At 43.0% G+C, this 26,826-nt stretch overlaps 1 protein-coding gene across 1 annotated transcript; it reads left to right on the top strand.

Annotated features, from left to right (window-relative positions):
- The first annotated feature begins 7,410 nt into the window (after nt 1-7,410).
- On the top strand, nt 7,411-10,717 carry LOC101757909 (ankyrin repeat-containing protein At5g02620). The gene is made up of 4 exons (XM_012843631.2): nt 7,411-7,543; nt 7,673-8,188; nt 9,350-9,876; nt 10,040-10,717. Exons 1-4 carry the CDS (start codon nt 7,411-7,413, stop codon nt 10,715-10,717), a joined length of 1,854 nt encoding a protein of 617 aa, XP_012699085.2.
- The last annotated feature ends 16,109 nt before the right edge of the window (nt 10,718-26,826 follow it).

Raw genomic sequence — 26,826 nt, 5'->3', positions numbered from 1 at the left:
CCGAGTGACATAATTGAACTTTGTTAGACATGGTTCGATCAATGATGAGCCAGTCGGACCTACCGTTATCATTTGGGGATACGCTCTAGAAATAGCAGCTTTCACACTAAATAGGGGACCGTCTAAATCCGTAGTTAAGACACCATATGAGATGTGGACTGGAAAGACTCCCAATTTGTCTTTTCTAAAGATTTGGGGATGTGAAGTATTTGTCAAGCGACTTCAGTCGGACAAGATTACACCCAAGTCGGATAAGTGCATTTTCGTGGGATATCCAAAGGAAACTTTAGTATATTATTTCTACAACCGATCAGAGGGCAAAGTGTTTGTCGCTCGAAATGGGGTTTTGCTAGAGAAAGAGTTTCTCAACGGAGAAAAGAGTGGAAAGACAGTGCATCTTGATTAAGTTCGAGATGAGCCAAACGGGCAAGAATCAATGAGTGATGCTAATGTAGTAGAACAAGTTAAGACACCCATGGCAAGAGAAGCACCGCCACAACCATGAAGGTCGGCAAGGCTCCGCGAAATGCAGGAAATATTATTGTTGGACAATGATGAGCCTGCAACATATGCAGAAGCAATGATAGACCCAGACTCCAAAAAATGGCAGAGTGCCATACAATCCGAAATGGAGTCCATGGGAGATAATCAAGTTTGGAACTTGATTGACCCGCTTGATGGTGTTAAAGCCATAGAGTGCAAGTGGATCTATAAGAAGAAAAAGGACATGGATGGAAATGTTCACATCTATAAAGCACGACTTGTCGCAAAAGGTTTTCAACAAGTTCAAGGAGTTGACTACGACGAGACTTTCTCACCCGTAGTGATGCTTAAGTCCATTTGGATTATTCTAGCTATAGCTGCATATTTCGATTATGAGATATGGCAGATGGATGTCAAGACAGCTTTCCTGAACGGAAACCTAACTGAGGACGTGTATATGATACAGCCTGAGGGTTTTGTCGATCCGAAAAATGCTGGAAAAGTATGCAAGATTCAGAGATCCATTTATGGATTGAAGCAAGCATCTAGGAGATGGAACATTCGTTTTAATGAAATGGTCAAAGGGTTTGACTTCACCAAGAACGAAGAAGAGTCTTGTGTTTACAAGAAGGTTAGTGGGAGCTCTGTAGTATTTCTAATCTTATATATGGATCACATATTGATGATTGGAAATAACATTCCTATGCTTGAGTCCGTAAAGACTTCACTAAAAAATAGTTTTTCGATGAAGGACTTAGGGGAAGTGGCATATATTCTGGGCATTAAGATCTATAGAGATAGATTGAGAAGGCTTATAGGATTAAGCCAAGATACGTACATTGACAAAGTGTTTAAGCGGTTTAGCATGGGAGAGGCGAAGAAAGGGTTCTTGCCTATGTCACATGGCATACATCTTAGCAAGACTCAGTGTCCTTCGACTGCTGATGAGCGGGATCGCATGAGTAGAGTGTCATATGCCTCGGCTATTGGATCTATCATGTATGCAATGATAAGTACTCGCCCAGATGTTTCATATGCGCTAAGTATGACAAGCAGACACCAGTCTGATCCGGGTGAGAGTCACTGGACAGCGGTGAAAAATATTCTTAAGTACTTAAGAAGGACTAAAGATATGTTCCTCGTCTATGGAGGTGAGGAGGAGCTCGTTGTAACAGGTTACACCGATGCTAGTTTCCAAACCGACAGAGATGATTCAAAGTCACAATCAAGATTTGTGTTCACGCTAAATGGTGGTGCTGTTAGTTGGAAGAGTTCCAAGCAGGAGACGGTGGCCGATTCTATGACAGAAGTCAAGTACATCGTAGCTTCGGAAGCCGCGAAGGAGGGTGTTTGGATAAGCAATTTCCTTATTGAGCTTGGTGTGTACCGAATGCGTCCAGCCCATTGAATCTCTACTGTGATAACAATGGGGCAATTGCGCAAGCAAAGGAGCCCAGGAATCACCAGAAGAACAAACACATTATGCGGTGATTTCATCTCATTAGAGACTTCATTAATTGGGGTGAGATCAATATATGCAAAATACAGACGGATTTGAATATTTTTGATCCGTTGACAAAGCCTCTCCCGCAGTCTAAGCATGATGTGCACATAAGAGCTATGGGTATTAGATATATTCTAGATTGACTCTAGTGCAAGTGGGAGACTGTTGGAGGTATGCCCTAGAGGCAATCATAGAGATGATGATATCTGATTGTATCCATGATTTGTATATTGTGTTCATTGAATATCCACTAAAGGCTACTTGAATTGATCTGCAATTATATGAATTGTATGTGAAACTCTTTACTTGTATGGTTATTCTAAAAGTTGTCCCTAGTCGGAGTTCATGTGTGGACACACATGAGACTAGTACATGTATTAGTTGATGACTATGTTTCACAAGTTATGGACATGGAGGTGTCAAACTAATAATGTAGGCATATGTGGTTACGCTACCTGTACGCTTTGTCCTTAGACCTGAGATTGTCGCATGTACTCAAGATGTAGATCGACTTACTTAGGGGCTATCAAACGCTACACCGTAACAGGGTAGTTAAAAAGGTAGCTTTCGGGTTTGTCAGGAAGCATGCTATGAGGCATGGTCAATCAAGATGGGATTTGCCCCTCTCTGATTGAGAGTGATATCTCTGGGCCCCTCCAGTGATCGGATCCAGAAATGCATGGCCATGCTACGTACAGTTAAGAGTTAACCTACAAAGGGATTCGGAATCACAGGATCGAGAAAGAGCGGTCAGCTTGAAGCTAGACCAAATATTGTGAGGCAAAGGGAATAGCATGTACGTAATGTTGTGACGGTTTGTCTGATATGATCTTCGTGTGCGTATAGGAGTTGGCACGTCTTGCTAGAGGCCGCTACCGACTATTGGGCCGAGTAGGAGTACTCGGGCCATGTCTATACGTATCCGAACCCATAGGGTCACACACTTAACGGGCTGGAAGCCCAACTCGGATATGATCCGAGTTGGATCAGGTTTAGAAGTATTAATGGGCCTCGGACCTAGAGGCCCGTCAGCAATCTCTATAAATAGAGGGGTGGGGCCCCCTAGGGTTTCATCCCTTTGGCTGAAACACATCTGCCGCGCCTCCCACGCCCGCGCCATGTTGCAACTCGCGGACCTAGTAGTCCGGCTTGCGACGCTTCCTCCCTGCACGTGTGGATACCTTGGAGGTGTTGCACCTGCAGCGCTTGGACGAGCCGCCGACGAGCCACGACGAGCCACCGACGAGCCACAATGAGCCGCGGCACGAGGGCGATCTTGCTGCACGTGGACGAGGTGCTGAGGAGCTGCTCGACGTCGACGTGATCGACTACGTGTTCGACTACGCTGATCGACTTCGCTGCCCCGACGCGATTCTACATCTTCCGCACCAATGCGTCGAGTGGTAATCCCGTGATCCATATATGGTAGTTTTCTTGGTTTACGCGGTAGAATTTTTTTTTCTTTAGCCTAGCCTACCTCGTATCCCAACACTATGTTAATACAAACTGTACCAATCATTGGCGCCCAAATTCCTCAGCAGGGTTAGTTTGCTGCCACTTTTTTTTTAATTTTTGGGCCTATTAGGCTGTAGCTGTACCTCTTTATCTATTTGCTCCTTCGTTATGGATGAATAAAAAAATTGGTGTCCAAGTTGAAGCAGTGTACTTGTTCAAAAAAAGTTTAAGCAGTGTAGCCTCGCGCATTACCAAGAAACAAATGTGCTCTCAAATCTAGTTATGTAGATTTTTTTTGGGCGATGAATTTAGTCATTTAATTGTGCAATTCGCCTAGCTGTGTCCTGTCTAAAATTTGGATGGGGTTGGGTAACAAAATAACGCTGCATCAAGCTAGAACCTACAAGACAGTATAACTCGGGTAAAAGAAGGGCGAAGAACAAGAACAAGAAAAAAGGGAAAAGAAAAGAGCAAGAGCATACATGTTTGGTACGGGGTGCATTGCAAATGTATCACTTTTTCAAAAGGTGAAAACACATATAAAAGGGTACTTTAAAGTTTTAAAATAGAAATTTAAAACTTTGTGAATAACTTTATGAGGTTCATACTCATTCTAATTTAATTCACACAAAAAAAATTCACGTGAATATGCAATAAATGGAAAGTTTTGTCCTATATGCACATTCAATTGTGATTTGCCAGTTTTTCTATGAATTAAACTAGAATGTGTTTGAACCGCAACTATTGCAACAAAATATATTATAGCATGAAACAATGAACGTGCCAAGTTTCAGTGTTTTAAAATTCTTTAAAGGAAAAAGTCTAAATTACTTGGCTCAAGCATAGGCAAAGTCCAGATAACCCCTTAAACTATGTCTGGTTCTAGATTACCCCTAAACTATACCATTTTGTTCAATTTACCCCTTACACAATTTGTCCTTTTGTTTCTCCATACACAAGTGAAGTCTTAAGTTAAAATTTTGGGAGATGATAGAAGATATCATAACACATGTTAGAAAATACATCATAATTTTTTATCATTATATATTTTGATAGGGTATGGTATTTAATAATAAATTAATTCTTGGGATACAAAACTATACGAAAAATAATGATGAAAAATTCAAAATATATTTTTTGACATACATTGTGATGTTCACTACCACCCTGCACAATTTTAGATTGAAATTCAACTTTGTATGGAGATAAAAAAAGATAATTTATGTTTGGGGGAAAATTGAACTAAATGACATAGTTTATGGGTAAGTTGAACCAAAGAATAGTTTATGTGGTGAGATTTTAGTGATATTGAAGAGTAGTAATTTGAACTTTTTTCTACTTTTAAATTATAGAGTTCGGTGAGTTTTCATCGTTATTTCAAAAATTTGGCATAAATGAACATACAAATTTTGCACAGGAAATACAAGGATGTATAAGACCATACATGATACAACAACAATATGGTTGTCAAAAGAAAGGAAGCAAACACCAAACAATGAAAATGATGCAAACCACGGTCAACACTTCGCAACCAAGTGGACTTAATTTACATATATGTTACCTATACATGCGACTTAATTTACATATAGGTCATCACCACCTAAGTTTGTTATGTAAAAGTAGAAAACTTACATGTACTGTCAATAACCATGTCTGACACATCTTCTGCTTTTAACTATTCCCTGTATATCCTGCAAAACCACATCCATCTGAAAATTAAATGGAGATAATTGCAGTACAATAATTTACCTTCGAAGTGGCCAATGAATTACATACCCAATATATGGCTCAACCTCTTCGCAATTGTTTAGCATATTCCAAACTAGCTTCTCACAATCCGAATCAAGGTATGTAAGCTTCGGTGCTCCAAGTAGTTACACCATGGTGGAAACAAGATACATCGCATTCTCGTAAGAAATCAACATTCTCTCTGTTCCTGCCCTCCTAATTGAATCGTGTGTCAATATCATCATTTGCAAAGTATCTTGACCAAAATATCAAGCACTGAATAGCAATATATGCTTCTGCATCAGATCCTTCAGGCCTACCCTTATTTCTCACAAAATGCTTCAATATGCATAGACTTCTTTTGATAGGGTAAATCCATCCATATTGTATTGGGCCTCTTAGAACTGAGGTAAATGGACAGCCAAGTGCACCATAACATCAAAGAAGGCAGGAGGGTCAAGCTTGCACAAAATTATTGCAATATCTGGTTTCAATTTGTTCGGAACATGCAACTTTAGAGTTTTGCAACATAGTTGCTAAAAGAAGTTTCCTAATTTAGCAACAGCTGAATATATCTTCTTATCCATTAATCCTTGAAGGGAAGCAGGCAAAACCCTGTGATGTAGGATATAGCAATCATGAGTTTTTAGTCTTTGGAGTTTGCATTCTATAGTAGTAATACATCTTGATAAATTAGAAGCATATCCGTCTAGAACTTCACCTAACTTATAAAATCGTAACACCTTTTGTTTTATTTTCCCCATCTTATACGACACTACTGGCATTTTGCATAACTCTCTTTATGAATTCTGCATATGTAGATGTGGTCTAATGCCCATCTCTTCCAAATCAACCCTAGCATTAATTGTCTCCCTTGTCTTACCAGCATTTTTCAGTAATGTTCCAATAAGATTTTCACATATATTTTTCTCAATGTGCATGACATTTAGATTATGTGGTAGCTTCAGACTTGTCCACCATGACAAGTCAAATAAACAAACCATTCGGCTCCAACACTACATGGATTCCCACTTCCTTTTCTAATCTTGAGGAGGCTTTCCTAGTTTAACATCTTTGACCTTCTCCACTTGTTGTAGGAGCTCCTCAGTTCTGGCTTCTAACAGTTTTCAGAATTATCATCAAAGTCAATTCTCTTTCTTCTCCACGGATGGTCAGGTGGAAGGAAACGACAATGGATAATACCATATCTTCTTCTTCAATCTCCTTGAGGAAAGATCCTTGTCGCATTCCATCTTTTATATTTACATACTACTCATTTGAATGTAAGAGCAGTAAAGTTAACAGAAACAATAGGATTTATATCCTCATGGCTATGACATATTTATGAATTACCAGGTCAGGCTAGTTGTGAAGATGTATATCTATCGAGTGCGAGGCTTAAGGTCGTGGGTTCGTATTCCATGGACCATGCACGAGCTTATTATGCGTGACTTGTGAAAAAAAAAACTTTCTTTATTTTTTTAGCGCAAAACAAGTTAGTACTTGTTGGTAACACTAACCGATACTAATATGTACACTTTAGTACGATTATTTCACCTGGTATTGAAGGTACCGACTTAGCAGTATCGGTTGATCAACCAATACTAGGACGGGTACTAAAGGTCGAATCAATGTTTGCTAGTATAAAAGCATGACAAAATAATTGCATCCTTTTGGTACCGAAAAAATATCATGATTGTTGATTTTTGTGATGGTATATAACTTAATGCTGTACTGAAATGATAGTAAAACGGTCATGATTGTTGATTTTTTGAAATGATGTCTACATAGATTCCTTGAAAAGCACCAAGAAAACTAAACCTATGTCATTTCCTCACAACAGCGGCAAAACTTTGGGTAAGAACGGGATTTAATTTGGTGAGCAAGGATGCAGCAATAGCCGTGCACGTTTCATGGACGAGGTATAAGATAATGATTTTATATATACTCCTATGGACTGACTCTACGCCACCTGTGCATCCTATTCAACACAGGATACGTTATTAATTATACGATTGTCTAACAAATCAGCAATGATGAATAAGACAAACTTACCTTAAAACCATATCGGGGAGGTCCCATCTCATTGACATACCGTTATAATTTCAACTGGTAATAGTTTCATCCCCCATCACGCGGGTTTTGAAGATCCATGAGTAGGCAAGAGACAACCTTACGGACTGAAACATCTTAGTAGTCAGGGAAAAAGAAGGCAAATTAAGGTCGAGCGTCCCCCAGCTATGTCCAAGGAGGAGATCCCTTATCTCATGTTCATGTGCTCTGAACTTTATATCGCTGGGTTAGAGGGTCGGACGGTGGAGGTCACCAGGCTACTAGCTGGAAGCAGCCACGCGACGACAGCAAGAGCAAATGGTACTTCTACCTTTGCAACACCACCTTTCCCTAGTTTCGGCACAATTGTAGAACTTCTGATTACTTTCCGAGCACATCTGCAACTCGTGATTCTTGAAATCTGATCGCGCACGTTTCATTTTACTTGAGCCGTTCACCCTGGACGCTGCTGCACCACCCGCGAGGTGGCCGCGGAACGAAGCACGCTCCTGCACATCGCCGCCGGCCAGGGCCACTGCGATCTCATCACCGAGCTCTGCCTCCGGGACAGCGCCCTCCTCTCGTCGGTCAACTCATCATTGGACACGCCTCTTCACTACGCGGCGAGGGAGGGGCAGGCAGATGCGGTGGAGACCATTGTTCGGCTCGCCAGGTGTAGCGTGGAGGAGGACAGGCTGCCGGAGCTTCTCGGCGGCAAGAACGACGCCGGAGACACAGCGCTGCACGTGGCCGCGAGGCACGGCCACGGCGAGACGGTGGAGGTGCTGATGAAGCTGGCGCCCGAGCTGGCGGCGGAGGTGAACGGCGCCGCCGTGTCGCCGCTGTACCTGGCGGTGATGAGCGGGTCGGTGCACGCCGTGGAGGCGATAATTGGGTACAGGGACGCTTGTGCCGCTGGTTCCATGTTGCAGAACGCGCTGCACGCTGCTGTTCTCCAGAGCTCGGGTTAGTTCGTTGACACAAACTACTGGGCCATGTTGGTATTTTCTTCATTAATTAGTTATTGGTTTGACTGAAAAAAGAAGTGAGAACGAAGTTGTGGTCTGTGGACATGGATGGATGGCCATAATTCACACCCAGAGAGTTAGATCTGAGAACTAGAATAGTATTAATTTCCTGGTTAAAGGAATTCAGTGTTTTGGATCAACCATCTCAGCACACGGAAAAAGGAGAGTGAGATCTCGATTGAACAAAATCCTGCATATACCTGGTGCGGTATCCCTTATAAAACTAGTGCGTTATCAAACAATCTGTGGCCAAATTCATGAATGGGACTGATCGTGATGTCTACATATTTTGAGAAAGGAGAACTGGTAATTATCATTATCATAGCACCCAAAGATTTGACCAATTGACACGTACCAGGCATAGGCTAGTCAAATTAAATTAAAATATTCGAAGATAAGCCGTAGAGCAAGGCAGATCATCTTGGAGCTTTTCTCTAGTGTGAATAGGTCGCTACTCGAAAACTCACTATTAGTACTGGTTGAATAAACCTCTTTAGGCTCGGTTTCACGGCTGGTAAAAAGAAAACCGAGACTAAATGTCTCATTTTTAGTATTAGGCTCCTCATTCGGTACTAAAACGACTCTTTAATAGTGGTTGGTGGTACCAACCGATACTAAAGTGCCTACAAGATGATCAAATTTAGACAAGTACAAATACTCTCTCTCCTGTATTTTGTGCTCGACCAAAGCTCTTTTTTTCAGTAGTACCGGTCGAACTCTCTCTGGTATTTTTTTGCTGGACCGAAACTACTTTGTCTAGTAGTGGGTCTGTTATGAACACAATATGGCTTGGTAGGATAGGGAGGGCTCAACAAGGATGAGTTATATGGATTAGTAGTTCACAACCATTTTATTCGCTTAAACTACATATTTTCTCCCCAACATGATGGCTGCTATTTGAGAGTTGATACAATGTACTCTGCATAATGTGTGTCTCTCTCTCTCTCTATATATATTGCTTTAAGACAAAAGTTAATGATATGGACTTTGTTTTTATTCTATTCCTCCAACATGTGTTCAACGGTGCGTCCAAAACCCACATGCATTATTATGAAATGTTTTGAAAAAATTTATGGAATATTTCAAATTATTTCTGTAGAAATGGTTCCTTTGCTTCTACGATGGCGGCCATCACTTGCAACAGACCTTGACATCAACAAGAGCAGCCCACTACACTTTGCTTCATCCGACGGTGACTGCTCAATCATCGAAGAGATATTAACACATGCACCACCCAGCACTGCATACCTGCAGGACAACGAAGGCCTTTCGGCTCTGCATACTGCAGCACTGATGGGCAACGGACCTGCCGTCCGATTATTACTACAATTCTACCCAGCTTCTGCAGGCATTCGTGACAACCATGGCCGAAGCTTTCTGCATGCAGCTGCTTTGCAAGGGCACTCATCTATCATTTCACATGTTACAAAGGATCGGATGCTGCAAAATCTTTTGAATCAGCAAGACCGTGAAGGGAATACGGCACTTCACTTGGCGATGGAGGCAGGGGAATATGGAGTTGTTTCTAAGCTGTTATCCAGTGGTAAAGTTCAGGTTCACATTATGAACAGTGCAGGCCACACACCATCTGATATGATTGAGAAGTCCACAGGTTTCTACTCAATGGTAAGTAACATCCTGTCTTTTATCCTTAAAGCGGTACAGTTAGCAAAATTGCTTTCTTCCATGTAATCTATGCACTGCTAATAAATAGAATTTTATTGAATGATGTTACATACATATGACTTTATGATCATGCATGTCATGTGACACATTTGTGAACAAGCAGGTAAGATTAGTGATGAAGCTGTACGTCTATGGAGCACAATTCCGACCACAGAGGCAAGACCTTATAAAGAAATGGTCTGGCCAGGACCTCGTGAAATGGCGAGTGGCAACATCAAAGAATCTCGCGATTGTTTCCACCCTTGTGGCCACAGTTGCCTTCTCTGCAGCATTCAACGTGCCTGGTTCATATGGATCGGATGGAAAGGCCAATCTGAACCGGAATCGCATGTATAATGCCTTCCTTGTGCTGGACACCATTGCCGTGACCACTGCAGTGATGGCTACGATACTACTTGTTTACGGGAGAGCTTCTGGGTCCAATAACTCTTGGTTGGGTTTCATCATCTCAATGCACTTCCTTTGGTTGTCCCTTCTATGCATGATGCTCGGATTCTTCACGGCTATAGCTGCGACGAGTGATAGAAAATCTACGTCGAATGCATTGTATAGGGTGATCTACGCTGGGCTGTACATCTTGATAATGCTGCTCACAAGCCTTGCAATGCCAGGTTCACTTAGAGGAGTTTTGCGACTTCTATTAGGACGACAGCATCATCTCAAGAGGCGCATCAAACGGCAGTATCCCTTCGTAGTAGTTTATGCCTTCAACATGCTTTTATTCATAATTATAAACAATATAGCATTGGCTTCTGTAGACACAACTGCTAACCTGCGTTGATGTGGAGCGTTGATGTGTGTCCATGTACATCTATATCACGTGACACGGTATATGTTAAGGTTATTTGTACAATAGACTCTTAAGTATTGTAACAGTTTGTGATGTGGACATCCCAACCATACATAACCAAGATGCCTTGGTTACACCAAATGCATCATCGGTTTACGCCAAATCCACCTCCAGTTACGCATCATGAATCAAGTGCAAGATCGGTTACGCAAGAACAAGCATCGGATACACAAGCAGATGTGTATGAAGCACCCATTACGTGTGGCCTTTCTAAGAAACTCCAACCAGAGGTGCTCCTAGGGGGGAGTCGGTGACTACTGATATCTTGTACTCCTGGAAGTAGTGTTGTAGCTTCTGCGAGGTGAGCAATATTGCGTAGAGTAGCTTCTAAACCGAGGGTATCTGGTCTTTGAATCTGGTAGCACCTCACTGACGAAGTAGACGGGCCTCTGTACTTTGAATACATAGTCTGTACTTTGAATACATAGTCTGGTTCCGATCTTTCGACCACGATCGTGGTGCTAATGACATGAGTAATTGTGGCGATGTAGAGCAGCAAGTATTTGTTGGGTGTTGGAGCATTAAGAAGTTGTGGCTTTGATAGGAAGTCCTTGAGTAGTTTGAAGAAGGGTAGATGTTGACGGTAGTTACGCGCCAATTTATGAACCACAAGCGCATGAATCAGTTGTAGCTTTTCCCTTAGAGTATCCTCCAAGGTTTATCAATCCACAGAACAAGAGATTTACACGCTTACTAAGCACTAATGTATGTAACCGAAAGCTTTTTGTATTGGATAAGGTTATGCTAACAAAAGAACTAAGCTATCTAGATCAAAGCAGATACAGAGTAAAAAAGTTGTGAACAAGATAGATGGAACGCTTGTCCTAGGGATCTAGGATCACTTGTAGATGCAATCGTCAAGAGTGAACGAACTAGATCTAAGTGTTATTATGAGAGGATATGAACCATGCCCAACACTTTCCCTCTTGCATATTGTCACTGCTCAAGGATAATCAACTATTGGACAATAAGAACACAGCATGATGATCGTTATAGGTAAGCAATAAGGCAACCCAAAGTAGCGATGGTCAGCCATTATATGAAAAAGCATCATCAAGATATAAATTATAACATATAGATTTTCAACAAAAGGTTCGGCGATTACAAATCAAGCTCTCCATACAATCCTGATGACAAATAGAGACTTTACCCCATGATCTTACACATGTTGACACAAAAGGGGGTAAAGGATGCCCTGTAGATCAGCTGAACCAAAGGGGATGACGAACGAGGGTAGGAAAGCCCCATGCTGATCGGCCTGGGCACCTCCAAGCCGATCGGCTTGGGGTGTTTTCCCCTCCTCTGGTGCTCTGCTTCGCGTGGCCTCTTGCAGGTCCAATCTTCTCTCCATTTCCAACCTTGTGGCGGTGGTGGATGTTGTTTACATGGTGTTTCCTTCTTCTCTCCCTCCTCTTTAGCTTGTGGTCTTCAATGAGTATTTATAGTCCTTCGTGGGAGGCGGCCTTGGATGATTGTGTTGACGCTCGTTATGGACACACTTTTACCCCTGTTTATCTTCAATAATGATATAAATTTAATACCTAAACTATTTGTTACACCTAATAAACCGGTCATTTTCACATATGCAACATATTTTTAAGGATGTTCTATTTTTGCAGGGAATTAGACCTAAAAATATATTTTTGGATAAAGCACTAAACGAGCATCGAACTAGACGAAGACAAAGGCCAACGAGCCTAGCAAGGGCGTAGGCTGATCGACCCAGAGGAGCCCAAGCTGATCGGCCTAGGGTCCTTTGGTGCCCCCTGATGCCCATCTTTGGCAAGCAATCTGTCGAGATGACTTAAGGGTTAAGTTTGTGAAGATATGGCGAGGATGACTTCGGGATCAAAGAGGAATCAAAGAAGATCAAGCGGAGATTTAGAAAGTTATTGGTGATCAATCTCATCCCGAAGCTACCAACGTGCCAGGCTCACATGCAACTGAAAATAAGACTTATGAGCATCTAAGAAGACTTGGGGACGAAGCAGGACGTGAGAGGGCAAAAGAAAGGTCCAAGACGATTGGTCTGGACCCTCCTAAGCCGATCAGCCTGGAGGTTTCATTCTCCCCCTCGCCTTCCAGTGTTTGTCATGCGTTCATTGGACTATAAGTACCTCGAAAATCCATCGATCCCCAAAATCGAAGATGATGTACTCGATGTAAGGCAGCAGAGAAGTAGAAAGAGCTTGAGGGACATATTTCTGGAGAGCCGAGGGCTGTGCAGTTGTCAGGGGTTAGCATAGGCAAACCTTTGTCGGTGTGAGCACCCTGCGAGGAAGATCATGCTAGAGTCATGGAGCTAGGAGTCATCATGATCAAGGTAGGATCCCGGTGGGGATCTTGTGATGTACAATCATTCATAGTGAACTAATAGATGTGTTCATGCTTTTAGTGATCTAAGTACCTCTTTTGATGGTTTCATGCTTTATCGGGTTTTGTCGGCCATACATCCCCAGGCTCACCAAAAGATTTGTATGGACCCACTCAAGGAGACGTACTCGAGATGTATCAGGACATGAAGACTATGCTACAGGGCAACATAGACTACATGGAACTCCTGAAGGACTAGTCGGAATACAAGGAAACTACTCTACCGAGTTAGAGTACGACTTTGTAGTTGTGTCCGACTAATGCTCTTGTACCAAAGACTACCCTGTAACCCTGCTCCCCCGATATATAAGGGCGGGCAGGGACCCCCTCAAAAGGAAGTTCAATCGAATACAGGCATACAAGGCATAGGACGTAGGGTATTACACAAGCTAGCAGCCCGAACCTGCCTAAATTGTGTTCCTGCATCACTATCGACTTCTTGATTTCAGCGACACCCACCAACCAAAACACTATCTCAAGTACTCCCTTGATAGGTTGCCGGGTTAAAACACCGACAGCTGGCGCACCAGGTAGGGGCAGTCGCCAAAATTCTCTGCGCGAGGTCGATGGCTCCAGTCATCATCAAGCGTGTGTTTGTGTTTGAAGTGGGTGCAATGTTCGTTTTCAGCTCATGGCTCTGCATCGTTGACAGCATTGGAGGTTTCCAACGCTGCATCATTGAAGAACTGGAGAAGAAGCATCTCGGCGGAAACTTTCGTCGAAATGAAGAAGAAGATTTCATCGAGAAATTCAAATTTTTTTGATCTGAACAACACCGGGTTCGACCACAACTCGGACTCAACCACAACTCGGACTAGTCCGCGCAGACAGGCAATTCAGCCATCATATGGACTGGATACAAGTCCAAGCCAATTCTCGCTCGGACTCTGAAATGCGGTCACAGTTCATCAAAAAGCTCTATCCAAAGTCCAATCCGGACTGGAGTCAATTGAGGACCACGACTACAAATCGGACCCTCTTGAAGAACTCCCCTTATCAGGTCTGCAGCTGGGCCTGGTAATCACATCAACACTGCAAGGCAGATTCGTCTACTAGCTGGGCATGAAGCCATCCTTCCTTGCCCAGGACAACGAGTCACGTATTGTCGCACACTTGGATATCCTCCCTTATCAAGAGGGTACTCCGCTTTGACCAATCCGTGAAGAAGATGGCTCCACGGAGGTCATAGCATCAAGCTCTGGAAGCTACTCACCGGATAGGGAACTTTTTATTGTTGTTTCACCGACCGATGGAATAGGCACCAACGATCAACACTAGAGGACTCTTCGTTAGGAATGCCATGTTGAAGAAGTTCCAAAGATGAATTATCGGTTAACACCCCAGAAGATGAAACCTGCGACCAGAGAATAAAACGACGATCATGAAATGCTCAGAGAGCAGATTGTCGTCGACTACTTGCTGCAAGACTCCCCATAAGGAACCTTGATAGAGCATTTGAAGTAGTTGAATCACGGGAACATAACACTCCACTTGCAGCTGTCACTTTGATCAACCTTTTGACAACAATCATGCCCCAGGATAAGTTCAGCGAACTGATATCGCACTTGGCAGAGTGCGCGTACAGGCTCCTCGAAAAGGAAGCACCAATCCCATCCGTGCCTCACAACCCAAGTTAGCATGGCAGCAGCAGCTGAGACCATGCAAGATGCTCAAACCAACAGAGATGCAGCCAAGACGAAACAGAGACGCACGTGAAGCTCCAAGATGAAACAGAGATGCAGCCGAAGGTAGTCGTACAGCCTCCGCGGAAGGCCCACATCACCGCAGAGCTAATTCAGAACCCTCGCACATTAGCGATCTTAGGGAAAGACTAAACCACAACCGTGATGCTCGAGATATAATCAACAATCACCGCCGTGAACATGAAGCTGAGAGTGATGACAATGACCACTTTCCCACTTTTACAAGACGAATCATGAAGACTACTCTACCAGAGAAATTCAAACCAATAGGCATCACCAAGTATGATGGCAAACAAGACCTAGTTCAGTGGCTCCGCTGCTACTCACTAGCAGTCCAAGCTGTAAGCGGAAGCGATGATACAAAGGTCATCCACTTCCCCATATGCATGGAACCCGCGCCAATAACCTAGCTCGAATCCTTGGAGCCTAATTCCATCGACTCATAGTCTGATCTAAAGAAAGCTTTTACAAGCAACTACGCGGGAGCTATGCAGCGCCCTAGCAATAGAATTGACTTGGCTCAGGTTAAGCAGCAAAAGGATGAATCCCTATGCAGCTACCTATGCCGCGTTTTTGACAAAAAGGCTACAATTGTTGACATCTCAGAGGTAGATGTGATAGAATGCTTTCAAAACGGCCTCTGGGACCGACACATGATCCAAGACTTTTGCAGACGCTGTCCAACGGATGTCAAAGAACTCAAAATTATGGCTCAATCATGGGCAGACGAAGAAGATAAGGAACGGGAAAGGTTCGACTCACACCGCAATCGCAGACGTGACAACAACAACAAAGGCAACAACCAAGAACAAGATAGAAACCACAATGGTGATCACTGAAACAACTACTCGGGCAATCAGAATCGCAAGCGCAAACCAGACAATACCGTTGCAGCAATGTCAAACTCAAGCAAGAAAGGACCAGACAAACGAAATGATGGCCCTTCATTCAATGAACTACATAATGAAACAATGCCCATGGCACCCGCACAGCAAGCATGCTGCAATAGACTGCTACAGCCTTTGGAGAGTAATGCAAGAGTTGCCAGAACCTCCTGCCAACAACAATAGCAATAACAACAATAAGGACAATGGCAAGGGCAAGATGGATAAAACTAAAGACGGCGAAGACAAGTTCCAAATAGCGTCTAAAATTATCAACGTCATTTTCGGTGGAATTCCAGGCATTACCTCCAAGCAATCTAACAAATTAGTACTTAGAGAAATCATGGCAATCAAACCAACCACCCCCATACCTCTCAAATGGTCTGAGGTACCCATTACATTCAGCAAAAAGGATCAATGGACCAACTTCTCACAACCAGGATGTTTTCCTCAGGTACTAGACCCAGTTGTCGCAGGCTCAAGACTAACCAAAGTACTCATCGACGGTGGCAGTGGACTCAATGTCATTTTCACCAAGACTCTAAACAAGATGGGCCTCGACATCACTGAAATGCTTACCCCAATGAATTCTTTCTTCTATGGAATCGTCCCAGCCAACACAGCTATCCCACTAGGACAAGTCGTCCTACCTGTCACCCTCGGCACCAAAGAGCATTACCGCACAGAGTACATCAAGTTGGTGGTGGCTGACTTCGAGACTTCTTACCACGCCATTCTCGGAAGACCAGCCCAAGTTCATGGCCATCCCACACTATGTGTACCTGCTACTGAAAATGCCTGGACCGAAAGGAGAACTATCTCTTCGTGGAGACCTACGATGATCCTATGAATGCGACACGGAAGCTGTTGAGATAGCCGCAACTACTCAAGTCCCCAACTCTATGCAACAAGTTTTCACTACGTCAAAGAAGCTCACCCTGGCAAAACTCAAAATTCCAGAGAACAAGTCGGGAGCTACTAAAGTCAAGCTAGCAAATGACAAGGACTTCAAAGCCATTGACCTCGAGACTGGCGACTCATCCAATGCAAAACAGCCCTGATCGGAATAGGTCTAGATCTAAATAGGAAAGCGCGCTCGTCGGTTTCCTTCAGGCAAACAGAGATATTTTCACGTGGAAACCGGCTGACATGCTAGGTGTGCCCAAGGAACTGATCAAGCACTCACTCAACATCGATCCTAAAGCTACTCCAAAAAGATAGCGACTACGAAGATTCGCTCAAGACAGAAGAGACGCAATTAAGAAAGAGCTAGCCAAATTACTCGCAGTAGGCTTCATAAAGGAAGTTTTCCACCCTGATTGGCTAGCCAACCTAGTTTTAGTTTGAAAGAAGAATAACAGTGAGTGGAGGATGTGTGTCGACTACATAGATCTTAACAAGCATTGTCCCAAAGATCCCTTTGGGCTCCCCAGAATCGACCAAGTAGTCGACTCCACAGCTGGATGCGTACTACTCTGTTTCCTCGATTGCTACTCGGGATATCACCAGATAGCACTCAAGGAAGAAGATCAAGCCAAGATCGTGTTCATCACCCTTTTTGGAGCATTTTGCTACAAGGCAATGTCCTTTGGGCTGAAGAACGTAGGAGCGACTTATCAACATGCAATTCAATATGCTTTGAGAAATAACTACACCGCAACGTAGAAGCTTACGTGGACAATGTAGTAGTCAAAACTAGGAATCCAAACGATCTGATCGCAGACTTAGAAGAAACTTTCAAAAGCTTGCGAGCGTTCCAATGGAAACTCAATTGTACCAAGTGCGTTTTTGGTGTACCATCGGGGAAACTACTCAGGTTCATCATTAGCCATCGAGGCATCAAGGAAAACCCTGAGAAAATCTCTGCCATCAGCAATATGCAAGCCCTATCCAGCGTAAAAGATATGCAGAAGCTCACAGGCTGCATGGCGGCCCTAAACAGATTCATATCAAGACTTGGAGAATGGGGTCTACCCTTCTTCAAATTACTCAAGCAACAAGACAAGTTTCAATAGACAGAAGAGGTGGATAAGACTCCATTACAGCTGAAAGACTTCGTGCCAAAGCCACCGATCCTCACAGCTCCAACACCAAACGAAGACTTGCTCTTGTACATCACCGCAACCACTCATGTTGTCAGCACAGCAATACTAATTGAAACGTCTGAACCAGACCACGTCTACAAAAGTCCAAAGACCACTCTCTCGGACTCCAAGACACGGTACTCGCCGGTCTAGAAGTTACTCTACGCCATACTACTCACTTCACGGAAATTGCGACACTTCTTCTAGGAACACAACATATCCGTCATCACTGACTTCTCGCTCGGTGAAATCCTTCACAATCAGAATGCCACGTGCAGAATCTCAAAGTGGGCAGTGGAACTTAGAGCATTGTCCTTGGAATTTAAACCTAGAACAACAATTAAGTCCCAAGCTCTAGTCGACTTCATGGCTGAGTGGAGGGAAAACCAATTACCTACACCGGTAGAACGCCCTGAACACTGGCTCATGTACTTCGATGGATCTCTCAAGATTGAGGGAGCCGGCGCATGAGTACTCTTAATATCCCCAAAAGGCGAACAACTCAAGTACGTTCTTCAAATCTTTTGGGAAGCGTCAAATAACGAAATCGAGTACGAAGCACTACTACACAGTCTTCGCCTAGCAATTTCACTAGGTATCAAAATATTACTAATCTACGATGACTCATTAGTAGTCATCAACCAAGTCAATGACAAGTGGGATTGCAACAAGGCAAACATGGACACATAGTGCAGGGAAGTCCGCAAACTAGAGAACAAGTTCTCTGACCTCGAATTTCACCATGTGGTCCGTGATAACAACGTTGCTGCTGACGTTTTATCCAAAATGGGTTCAACAAGCGCAGAAGTCCCAGTAGGCACTTTTGTTCACAAACTTCGCAAGTCGTCCATAACACAACAAGAAACTCCATCAACCACCAGTAAGAATCCACCAGAACCTGACCGGGAGATCATTATGATCGAGGTAGACTGGAGGACTCCTTTTATCCACTACATTAAAGAGCACAAGCTACCTTCCGATAAGACGCAGGCAGAACAAGTCTCACGACAAGGCAAAAAGCTATGTTCTAGTCGGAGATAAGCTCTACAGAAGAGAAGCGTCCTCGGGAGTACTCATGAAGTGCGTCACTCATGAGAACGGCAAGGACATCTTCAAGGAAATACATAAAGGAATCTGCGGGAATCACTTATCCTCAAGAACAATAGTAGGCAAAGCTTTCAGAGCAGGATTTACTAGACAACTGCGCTGGTAGATGCAGAGGAACTGGTCCACATATGTCAAGGCTACCAATTTTTCACCAAGCAACAACATGTTCCAGCCTACAAACTCATCACCATACCTCCGACATGGCCTTTCGCATGCTGGGGACTCGACATGATTGGTCCGCTCCCAACAGCCCTAGGAGGATTTAATTGAGTTCTCATCACCATCGATAAGTGCACCAAATGGATTGAGGTAAAACCTGTCACTTGTCCCAAGGCTGATAAAGTTCTAGACTTCTTGGATGAGATCATACACCGCTACAGATTCCCAAACAGAATTATCACACACCTAGGCTCAAATTTTAACAATCACGAGTTCTGGGAGTACTACGAGAATAGGGGAATCGATGTTCGCTATGTCTCCGTCGCTCACCCAAGAGCCAACGGTCAGGTTGAGTGAGCCAACGACATGATACTTACAGCTCTCAAGAAAAGGCTGCACGACATTGGCTGTTGCAAAGGAGGCAAGTGGCTTAAAGAACTACCCAACATCCTCTGGGGGCTACGTACTCAACCGTGCAAGCCTACTGGGTAGTCGTCCTACTTCCTTGTGTTTGGGTCAGAAGACATACTCCCTACTAACGTCATGTGGAGGTCCCCTACGGTCAAGCAATACGACGAAGGGGCAGTAGAGGAAACAAGGCGCATAGACCTCGACAGCTTGGAAGAATCATGCTATGCAGCACTCGTATAGTCAGCAAGATACCTTGAAGGACTACGCCGTCACCACGATCGCAACGTCAAAAAACGTTCTTTCAACATTGGCGACATGGTCCTCAAACATATTCAAGACACAACGGAGCTGCACAAACTCAACTCGCCGTGGGAAGGGCCTTACATTGTGTCCAAAGTCACAGGATCAGGATCGTATAGGCTACAACAACTCTCCGGCGAAGAAGTCGTGAACTCCTAGAACATTGAGCACCTATGTCGCTACTACCCATAGTTAGTAGACTAAGCGGCACTGTACTCAGGCCACCGGCCTCAACCTTTCATTTATGATCAATAAATTTCCTTTCGACAACTACCGACTACTCGTCTTTGCCTATAACTAGCGGCTCGCAAAGGCGGGTCAGCTGCAACTCGAGATATTCAGCTCTACGAGCCTCTGCGCTCTAACTTCAACTTGTTTCAACAAGTCTAGCGGCTCGCAAAGGCGGGTCAGTTGCAACTTGAGCTATTCAGCTCTAGAAGCCTCTACGCTCTTACTTCGACTTGTTTCAACAAGTCTAGTGGCTTGCAAAGGCGGGTTAGCTACAAATTGAGCTACTCAGCTCTATGAGCCTCTGCGCTTTGACTTCGACTTATTCCAGCAAGTCTAGCAATTTGCAAAAGCGAGTCAGCTGCAACTTGAGCTCTTCAGCTCCACGAGCCCCAGCGCTCTGCTTTTTGATTTGTTAGCACAAGTCTGTTGGTGCTGAAAATCAGCCGATGACCCTTAGCGTCGGCCACACAACCTGGGAGAATCTGCTCAACTCCTGTTCGGGTTATTGCCCTGGTGCGGTTCGCGTGGCGTGTCAGTCAATCTGACCTATTGATTGACAAGGAAAGAAAGGTATTAAATTCTAGGGGTTTCGATGGCTAAACTTCCGATCTACCTTGAAAAGCGTATTAGCGAATCGGCCGATTTACTGTGTAAGTGACCGGCTATAGAGCAGCCGATGACCACGTAGCGATCGTAAAGAAACTACTAGTGCAATCTAAACAACACTACGAAGCAACACTTGAAATACATCTAATCGGCTATTGTGATAAATAAAAATAATAACAAAAAAGTCGACAGTTCGTATCTCAAGCTGGATAATTGGTGATAAAACTAAAACAACAAATAAAACCTTTAGTTTTAGTTGATATCAATAACTGGTGAATAAATCTAAATGAAACAATAGCGATGCACCCGAAGTTAAAGCTTAGATACTACTCGATAAGTGGAACTTATAGAATCGGCCGGAGATCGTGTCGATGCAGTCCTGCCAATCCGTACGAACTCGTGAAAGAGAAAATATTTTGGCGAAGTCGCTGGCTTGAAAGTAAAGTACGAGGAAAAAGTAGATTTGTTGTATTGATTGGTATTGTTGTTATTTACAAGCCTCATGAGGAAGCTATTTATACCCTATTACAACCAATTTCTTAACCGACTAGAATCTATCTCTAATTTTAAACGATAACAAATATTTACAAACACAACTCGTATCAGAGTTGGTTATTATCCCCCCACGGGCCAATCTCCTTTTTTCAAGTAATCTTCATCTTGGCCCACCTCAGGCCCATACCAGCCAAGCTATCCCGACCCCTAATCGGCCAGCCTCTATCAACTCCCTCTGCCAGTCGGCCGAAACACTGTAGCTTTAATCACCCGATTCCCAACTGTAGCTTCTATTCTCCGCATCGACCCCCTTTCTTCTCCTTTGACACCGATTCCAAGCACGTGTCAAAATCTGGCATCAACACATGCCCCCCAATTTTGGAGTAAAACACAACTTTTGCTTCAAAATTTTTTCAACTCTAACTCCTTCCCCGAAGAAAATGCAACAGCAGGCGCGACGAAAGCTCCTTTCCATTCCGTAGTCTTCTCTCTGATGATTGCAATCTTTTGAACTAGGCGCCCGCAAGCAACCGCTCTTCCCAAAATTCGTGTAGACGGCGCGGTAAAAATCCCACCTTTACCCTTCTCTCGAACTGTCCTTAAATATTTGCATCCTTCGCCACTTCTTCTCCACAAACTCAGAAGCCTTCCTTCTCCGGCGAATCACCTCCCACCACATTCCGGCGCCCTTTCAGCTTCCAGCTACATCCCTCTGGCGATTCTCCCTTCATCTTCTAATCATCTCACTCTTGTTCATTCCAATGGCGATCCCATCGGCGACCATGGCCTTCATCCTAGAGGTAAATACCCCGAATTGTTTTCCCTTTTCACCTTTTTACCGTTTCACATATTTTTTTCAGATCTGTTCTTAGCTTTCCCTTTATATCTTCTTAGGACCTTAGGCATAGGATCACCATCCCTATCTCTGATGCATCCGGCCTCATCAGTCTTGGCCCCATGGGGAATCCAGATCCCACTGAATTGATCAACTTGGAAACCCACAGGATCCCCTTCAAGCAATCGCCCATGAATCTAAGCCATTGGACAGGTGCATTTAGGTCTTGGCCAAACGAAACCCCTTGCTGGAGGGAATGGTTTCAGAGAATGTCCAACACCAAGAGAGTTCTTTGGGATGAAATGAAAATCGGCCACTGCATAAACTTGTCCTTATCTCAACTAGAGAGGAATGATTCTTTGGTCATCGCAGCGTCTTCTTCTGGTCTGACGCACTCAATGCGTTCCTCTTCAGCCACGGGCCCATGACCCCTACTTTGGCCAATGTCCTGATGCTGACCGGCCTTGACGTCTCCTCTCGTGACTCACCCTTTGATTTTCTGGTCAAGCCCACTCATCGTCTGGAAACAAAAGGAATCGGTGGGTGAAAGGGCTTCATTGAGAAAAATATGAAGACTGGACCTATCAGCAACAGAGAGTACACAGCTTTTCTGATGATGTGGCTAGAGAAGCACTTCTTCTGCGGCAGAGCAGTTGGCCCTTCTTTCAGCACACAAGCCCTGGCCGAGGCCCTAGCAAGAGGCTCTACTGTCCCTTTGGGAAAACACCTGCTAGGATCAGCTTATTATATGATGCACCAGATCATTGTCAAGCTATCATTCGGAGAGCCGATTGGGAACCCTGGTGGTTTATCACCCTCTGGCTTAACTTATACATGAGCAAGGTCTCCAGGGAACGAGTCGAGACCAAGACGTTCCCCAATATTGAATCGGAGGATGACCCAACATCAAGATGGCATTGCACCTCCTTTGGTGAGGCAGTGTCAGCTTTTTCTAGCAGCAGATTCACCCCGACGAAAATAGCCGAGTACTTCAGATGTTTCTATATCGGCTTTAGTGAAGAAACCACAAGCTGGTATCCATATCAAAGAGACGAACCACTCTTTGAAAACCCTGATTGCTTTGACTCAACCAGTAGCTCTTTTGAGAACGAGCTTATGGACATCTTGATCGAACCCGGGATTCTGCCAGCAAACTTCTTCTTGGGAAAGGACTCCCCAACTTATGAGATCCAACTCTGAAAGTTTGTGAAAAGGTTCTTTCTCCTCCTCTTTTTGCCATTCCAGTCCAAGATCCTCCTTCACAGCAATAATTCTGGTATGAAAATCAGTGAAACAAATAGATATTCACCTTAGACTTTCCATGTTCGTTTTCTTGTCTTGGAAAAACAGACAAGCTACCAACATCAGGTCCATAAAGCCCAAACTTCATGTGTGCACCTTTATCCTCCTGAACCTTTTCATTGCTACCATTTAAAATACCAGATATATACCGTAAAACCTTTTTGAGAACTGGATGTCCTGTTTCAGCAATTGGAACTCTCCAATCATCTTTAAGGGGAGGATGACTTGTCAATACAACTTTCAAAGCTTGTCTCATTTTCTTTAGCGCGAAGTGGCGTATCCTATAAATTCCAGAAAATAATCCAGCTCTAGCCAATGAGGACCTCAGCGCCAGGGTAATCAATACACAGTCCCAGAAGTCATGAAGTCGACGTCGGAAGCCATCCAGTTAAGGTGGGGTACACACTGAAGGACTGCGGGGAGGGTTTAACAGAGAAATGGGTAAAAAATGCTAGCAGACCAAACTCTTTTATTCTAAATAGCTCAACAATCCTACAAATGTAATTGACGAAGATTTTACCTCTTCACACAACTTTTCATAATACGGTGAGCGAATTTCCACACGGACTCCATCAATGACAAATATAATACTCGAGTCAAAGTTTCCGTTCCAACTTAACCCTGCATTATGAGAAAAAAACAAGTTCTTCCAATAAATCAAGTCCAAGAACTCTCCCGATCTTTGTAGTATTAGCAACATCCAAGGAAGTACCATCAACAAATATAGTTTTTAATTCAGAGAACTCATTACCAGGTATCTGAACAAACTCCTCGAGTGATATTTCCCTTGTTTCAGGAACAATTTGAGGACCAGGCATAGACTTTTCATGTGATATATCCTCTTCTGTATATGGTCTCATGGAATAGGTACATGAACTTGGAGTCCATGTTTTAGGAACTAAGTGAGAGCCATGAAGATTATCTCTCTGAAAAAAAACACAATTTTAGCCTTCGCATAATACAACAATGAGGACAAAATGCATTGCTTATTGCCACAACTGATTGTACACTAATTTTCTTCAATGTAAAATGCACTTTCAAACAACAAACGCGACATGACTTGCAAGAAAGATAAGATTTCATGTATACAGTAATAGTATGTATACAGTATACAGATATCACCAGTAGAAATAGAAATGGAAAAAGGAAGACCTGTTATAAATCAAATGTGATGGTAACATAGTAAAAAAAGAGACAAAGTCATTGCAATTAGAGATATATTTGATTTCGCCAACCAGTAAAAAATTGTAACAAAGCATAAAATGATTCATTTTATGGTCAATGTTATGCATACCAAAAGAGCTGCATCGGTCCCGAATACAATTGTGTAAAGCTGTGGTCCAAATATAATCCGTCACCATGTGATGTAATCCCTTCCGAATCTGGCTTCATGAATGAGGTAGATGCTTAGTACTTCTTTCAGTAACAAAGTAAGAACCCTGAAGAGAGAGCACACAATTTAATCCTCAGTATAATATAACAATGAACAACACAAAATGCATTGTTTATAGCTACCATCAATTGTACTAACGCTAATATTCTTCAATGCAAAATGAATTTTCAAACAAGAACAAAGGCAACATGACTTGCAAGGAAGATAAAATTTCATGTACATGGGGAGAGTAAATTGCATTTGGCTATGTCTACAGCATACATATATCACAGATAGAAATAGAAATGGAAAAGGAAAAGATTACACGATGATAACAAAGCATTGCAGGTACAGATATATTTGATATCACCAACATAGTAAATGATTTTTTTTTGGTCCACGTTATACATACCGAAGGAGCTGCATCAAGCCCCATATAAATTGATGTGAAGTTGCTGTCCAAATATACTCCGTCACCGTTGACCTAACAAACCACAGCTAAGAATGGTCACAAGGTAATTTCAATCACACAAAGAAATTATGAAAAATACAGAATAGCATACCTCATGAAGCGTCAGCTAAACTGCACTAGTTCTTAAATAATTTGAATCAATGACTAAAGAAAGTAATACTCCATTGATCTGCATAAGATCAAAACGGGTCAAAAAGGAAAAAATAGAAGGCACCTAAACATAGCTCCTAAAGTAATAAAATACAGCAAACGTTGAGTTTTCACCTTAACTATAGTATTTTAATGATTGTTCCAGTACAGAATGCATGGAACATTTTCAACGAGGTCTTCTTGTAGGGAAACCAAGCTGTAGCATTGGCACATGGTTATTTAAAATATTAACCAGTGGCAAACAACAAATAGACTGAATTAGAAAATTTGCACTAACGACATAATCAATGCTCATGATAAACTTGCTTACCCCAGCAGCAATCCAACCATGTCGAAGATTGAGATCTAAGCAATCAAGGAGCAACCACTCCGGTGTCATCGTAAAACCATCTGTTCTGCAATGTCAAAATTGCAAATATCAGAACGCCAGCAGCCAACGCGAACAACAAAGCAAAGAGACAGAACCAATATGGAAATCTAGAACTACAATCACCTGGTGAAGACAACGTCCACATCAAACCCTGTGGCCAGTGTCTGCGCCACATCCCATATCTTTCTTTGTATTTCAGAACAATGGGCCTATTGAAAAAAATATATCCACAACCTTAGGCTGAAGGCCATGAATGCAACCAAAATCGAGTTTGCAAGAGTTGCGAACCTGCATTTTCATACTTTCTTTAAGAAAAGAGACAACAAGGTTAAGTAGATATTCCATTGACACCACAGTTTCATGTGGTTCAAAAAAGATGTCCTCCTTGAGCAGTAGAACATTGCCTGTGGTAAAAAACAGAATAAATCCAAATCATGAGGAAATAAAATACAAAAATTGAAAGTAAAGCCAATTTCACTTACAGACTGCAATAAGGGCGCATGGGCCATCATTTATCTGGTGGTTAACATGGGTAGATCGTCCGAAAAAATCAATAGGCCTTATATTCAAGTTGACACGCATGCCCTGCGAGAAACAGGTTTGAGGGGCAACATTTTCCAACAATACATGAAATCATTCTAGCAATTTTGCGCTAACAGATATATTTGCTTTCGACTCGATATTCCCATCATCTTTCTCCTCGGTCTTCTCATCATCTCTGTCCTCATTGCTATCCTCCTCTCGGTTAGCATAGTATAATCACATGCAACATATAAAGATCAACTAACATACCTGTGTTAACCTTTCCCACACCGCATCGGTTTCAGTACTGAACAAGGACAAATCGTTCAGCAACACATATATTTTGTCTTCAAACTATACAATAAAAGGAATGTATTAGGAGGAAAGGTTCACTCACTTTAATAAGGGAAGGGTCACTATCTCTGAACAAATCAATAGCTCACCTTAGATATTGTAATTAATTTTTCATTCTAAATCAGGACAGCTGGCTGTCTCGCTTTGAGGTGATCGTGTAATGAAGAGAATCTGCACCCAGTGACATATACTGAGTTTTAGAAGCAACAAAAAAAGTAACACTTGAACGTATATAAACTTCCATTTACCCATATGGGGTTAGCTGACACTACGGGAACCATACAATTTGCCGAGTGCCACAGGCACTCGG

This window comes from Setaria italica, chromosome II (genome assembly GCF_000263155.2).
Source record: "Setaria italica strain Yugu1 chromosome II, Setaria_italica_v2.0, whole genome shotgun sequence".
NCBI lineage: Eukaryota > Viridiplantae > Streptophyta > Magnoliopsida > Poales > Poaceae > Setaria > Setaria italica.
This window is presented reverse-complemented; position numbering and strand designations above follow the sequence as displayed.

What these genes read in the sequence shown, in the direction of transcription:
- LOC101757909 (XM_012843631.2), top strand. Translation starts at nt 7,411, where the DNA reads ATGTCCAAGGAGGAGATCCCTTATCTCATGTTCATGTGCTCTGAACTT. An exon ending in GACGACAGCAAGAGCAAATG is followed by an intron (nt 7,544 to 7,672) that starts GTACTTCTACCT and finishes ATTTTACTTGAG; the next exon opens with CCGTTCACCCTGGACGCTGC. An exon ending in TGCTGTTCTCCAGAGCTCGG is followed by an intron (nt 8,189 to 9,349) that starts GTTAGTTCGTTG and finishes TTATTTCTGTAG; the next exon opens with AAATGGTTCCTTTGCTTCTA.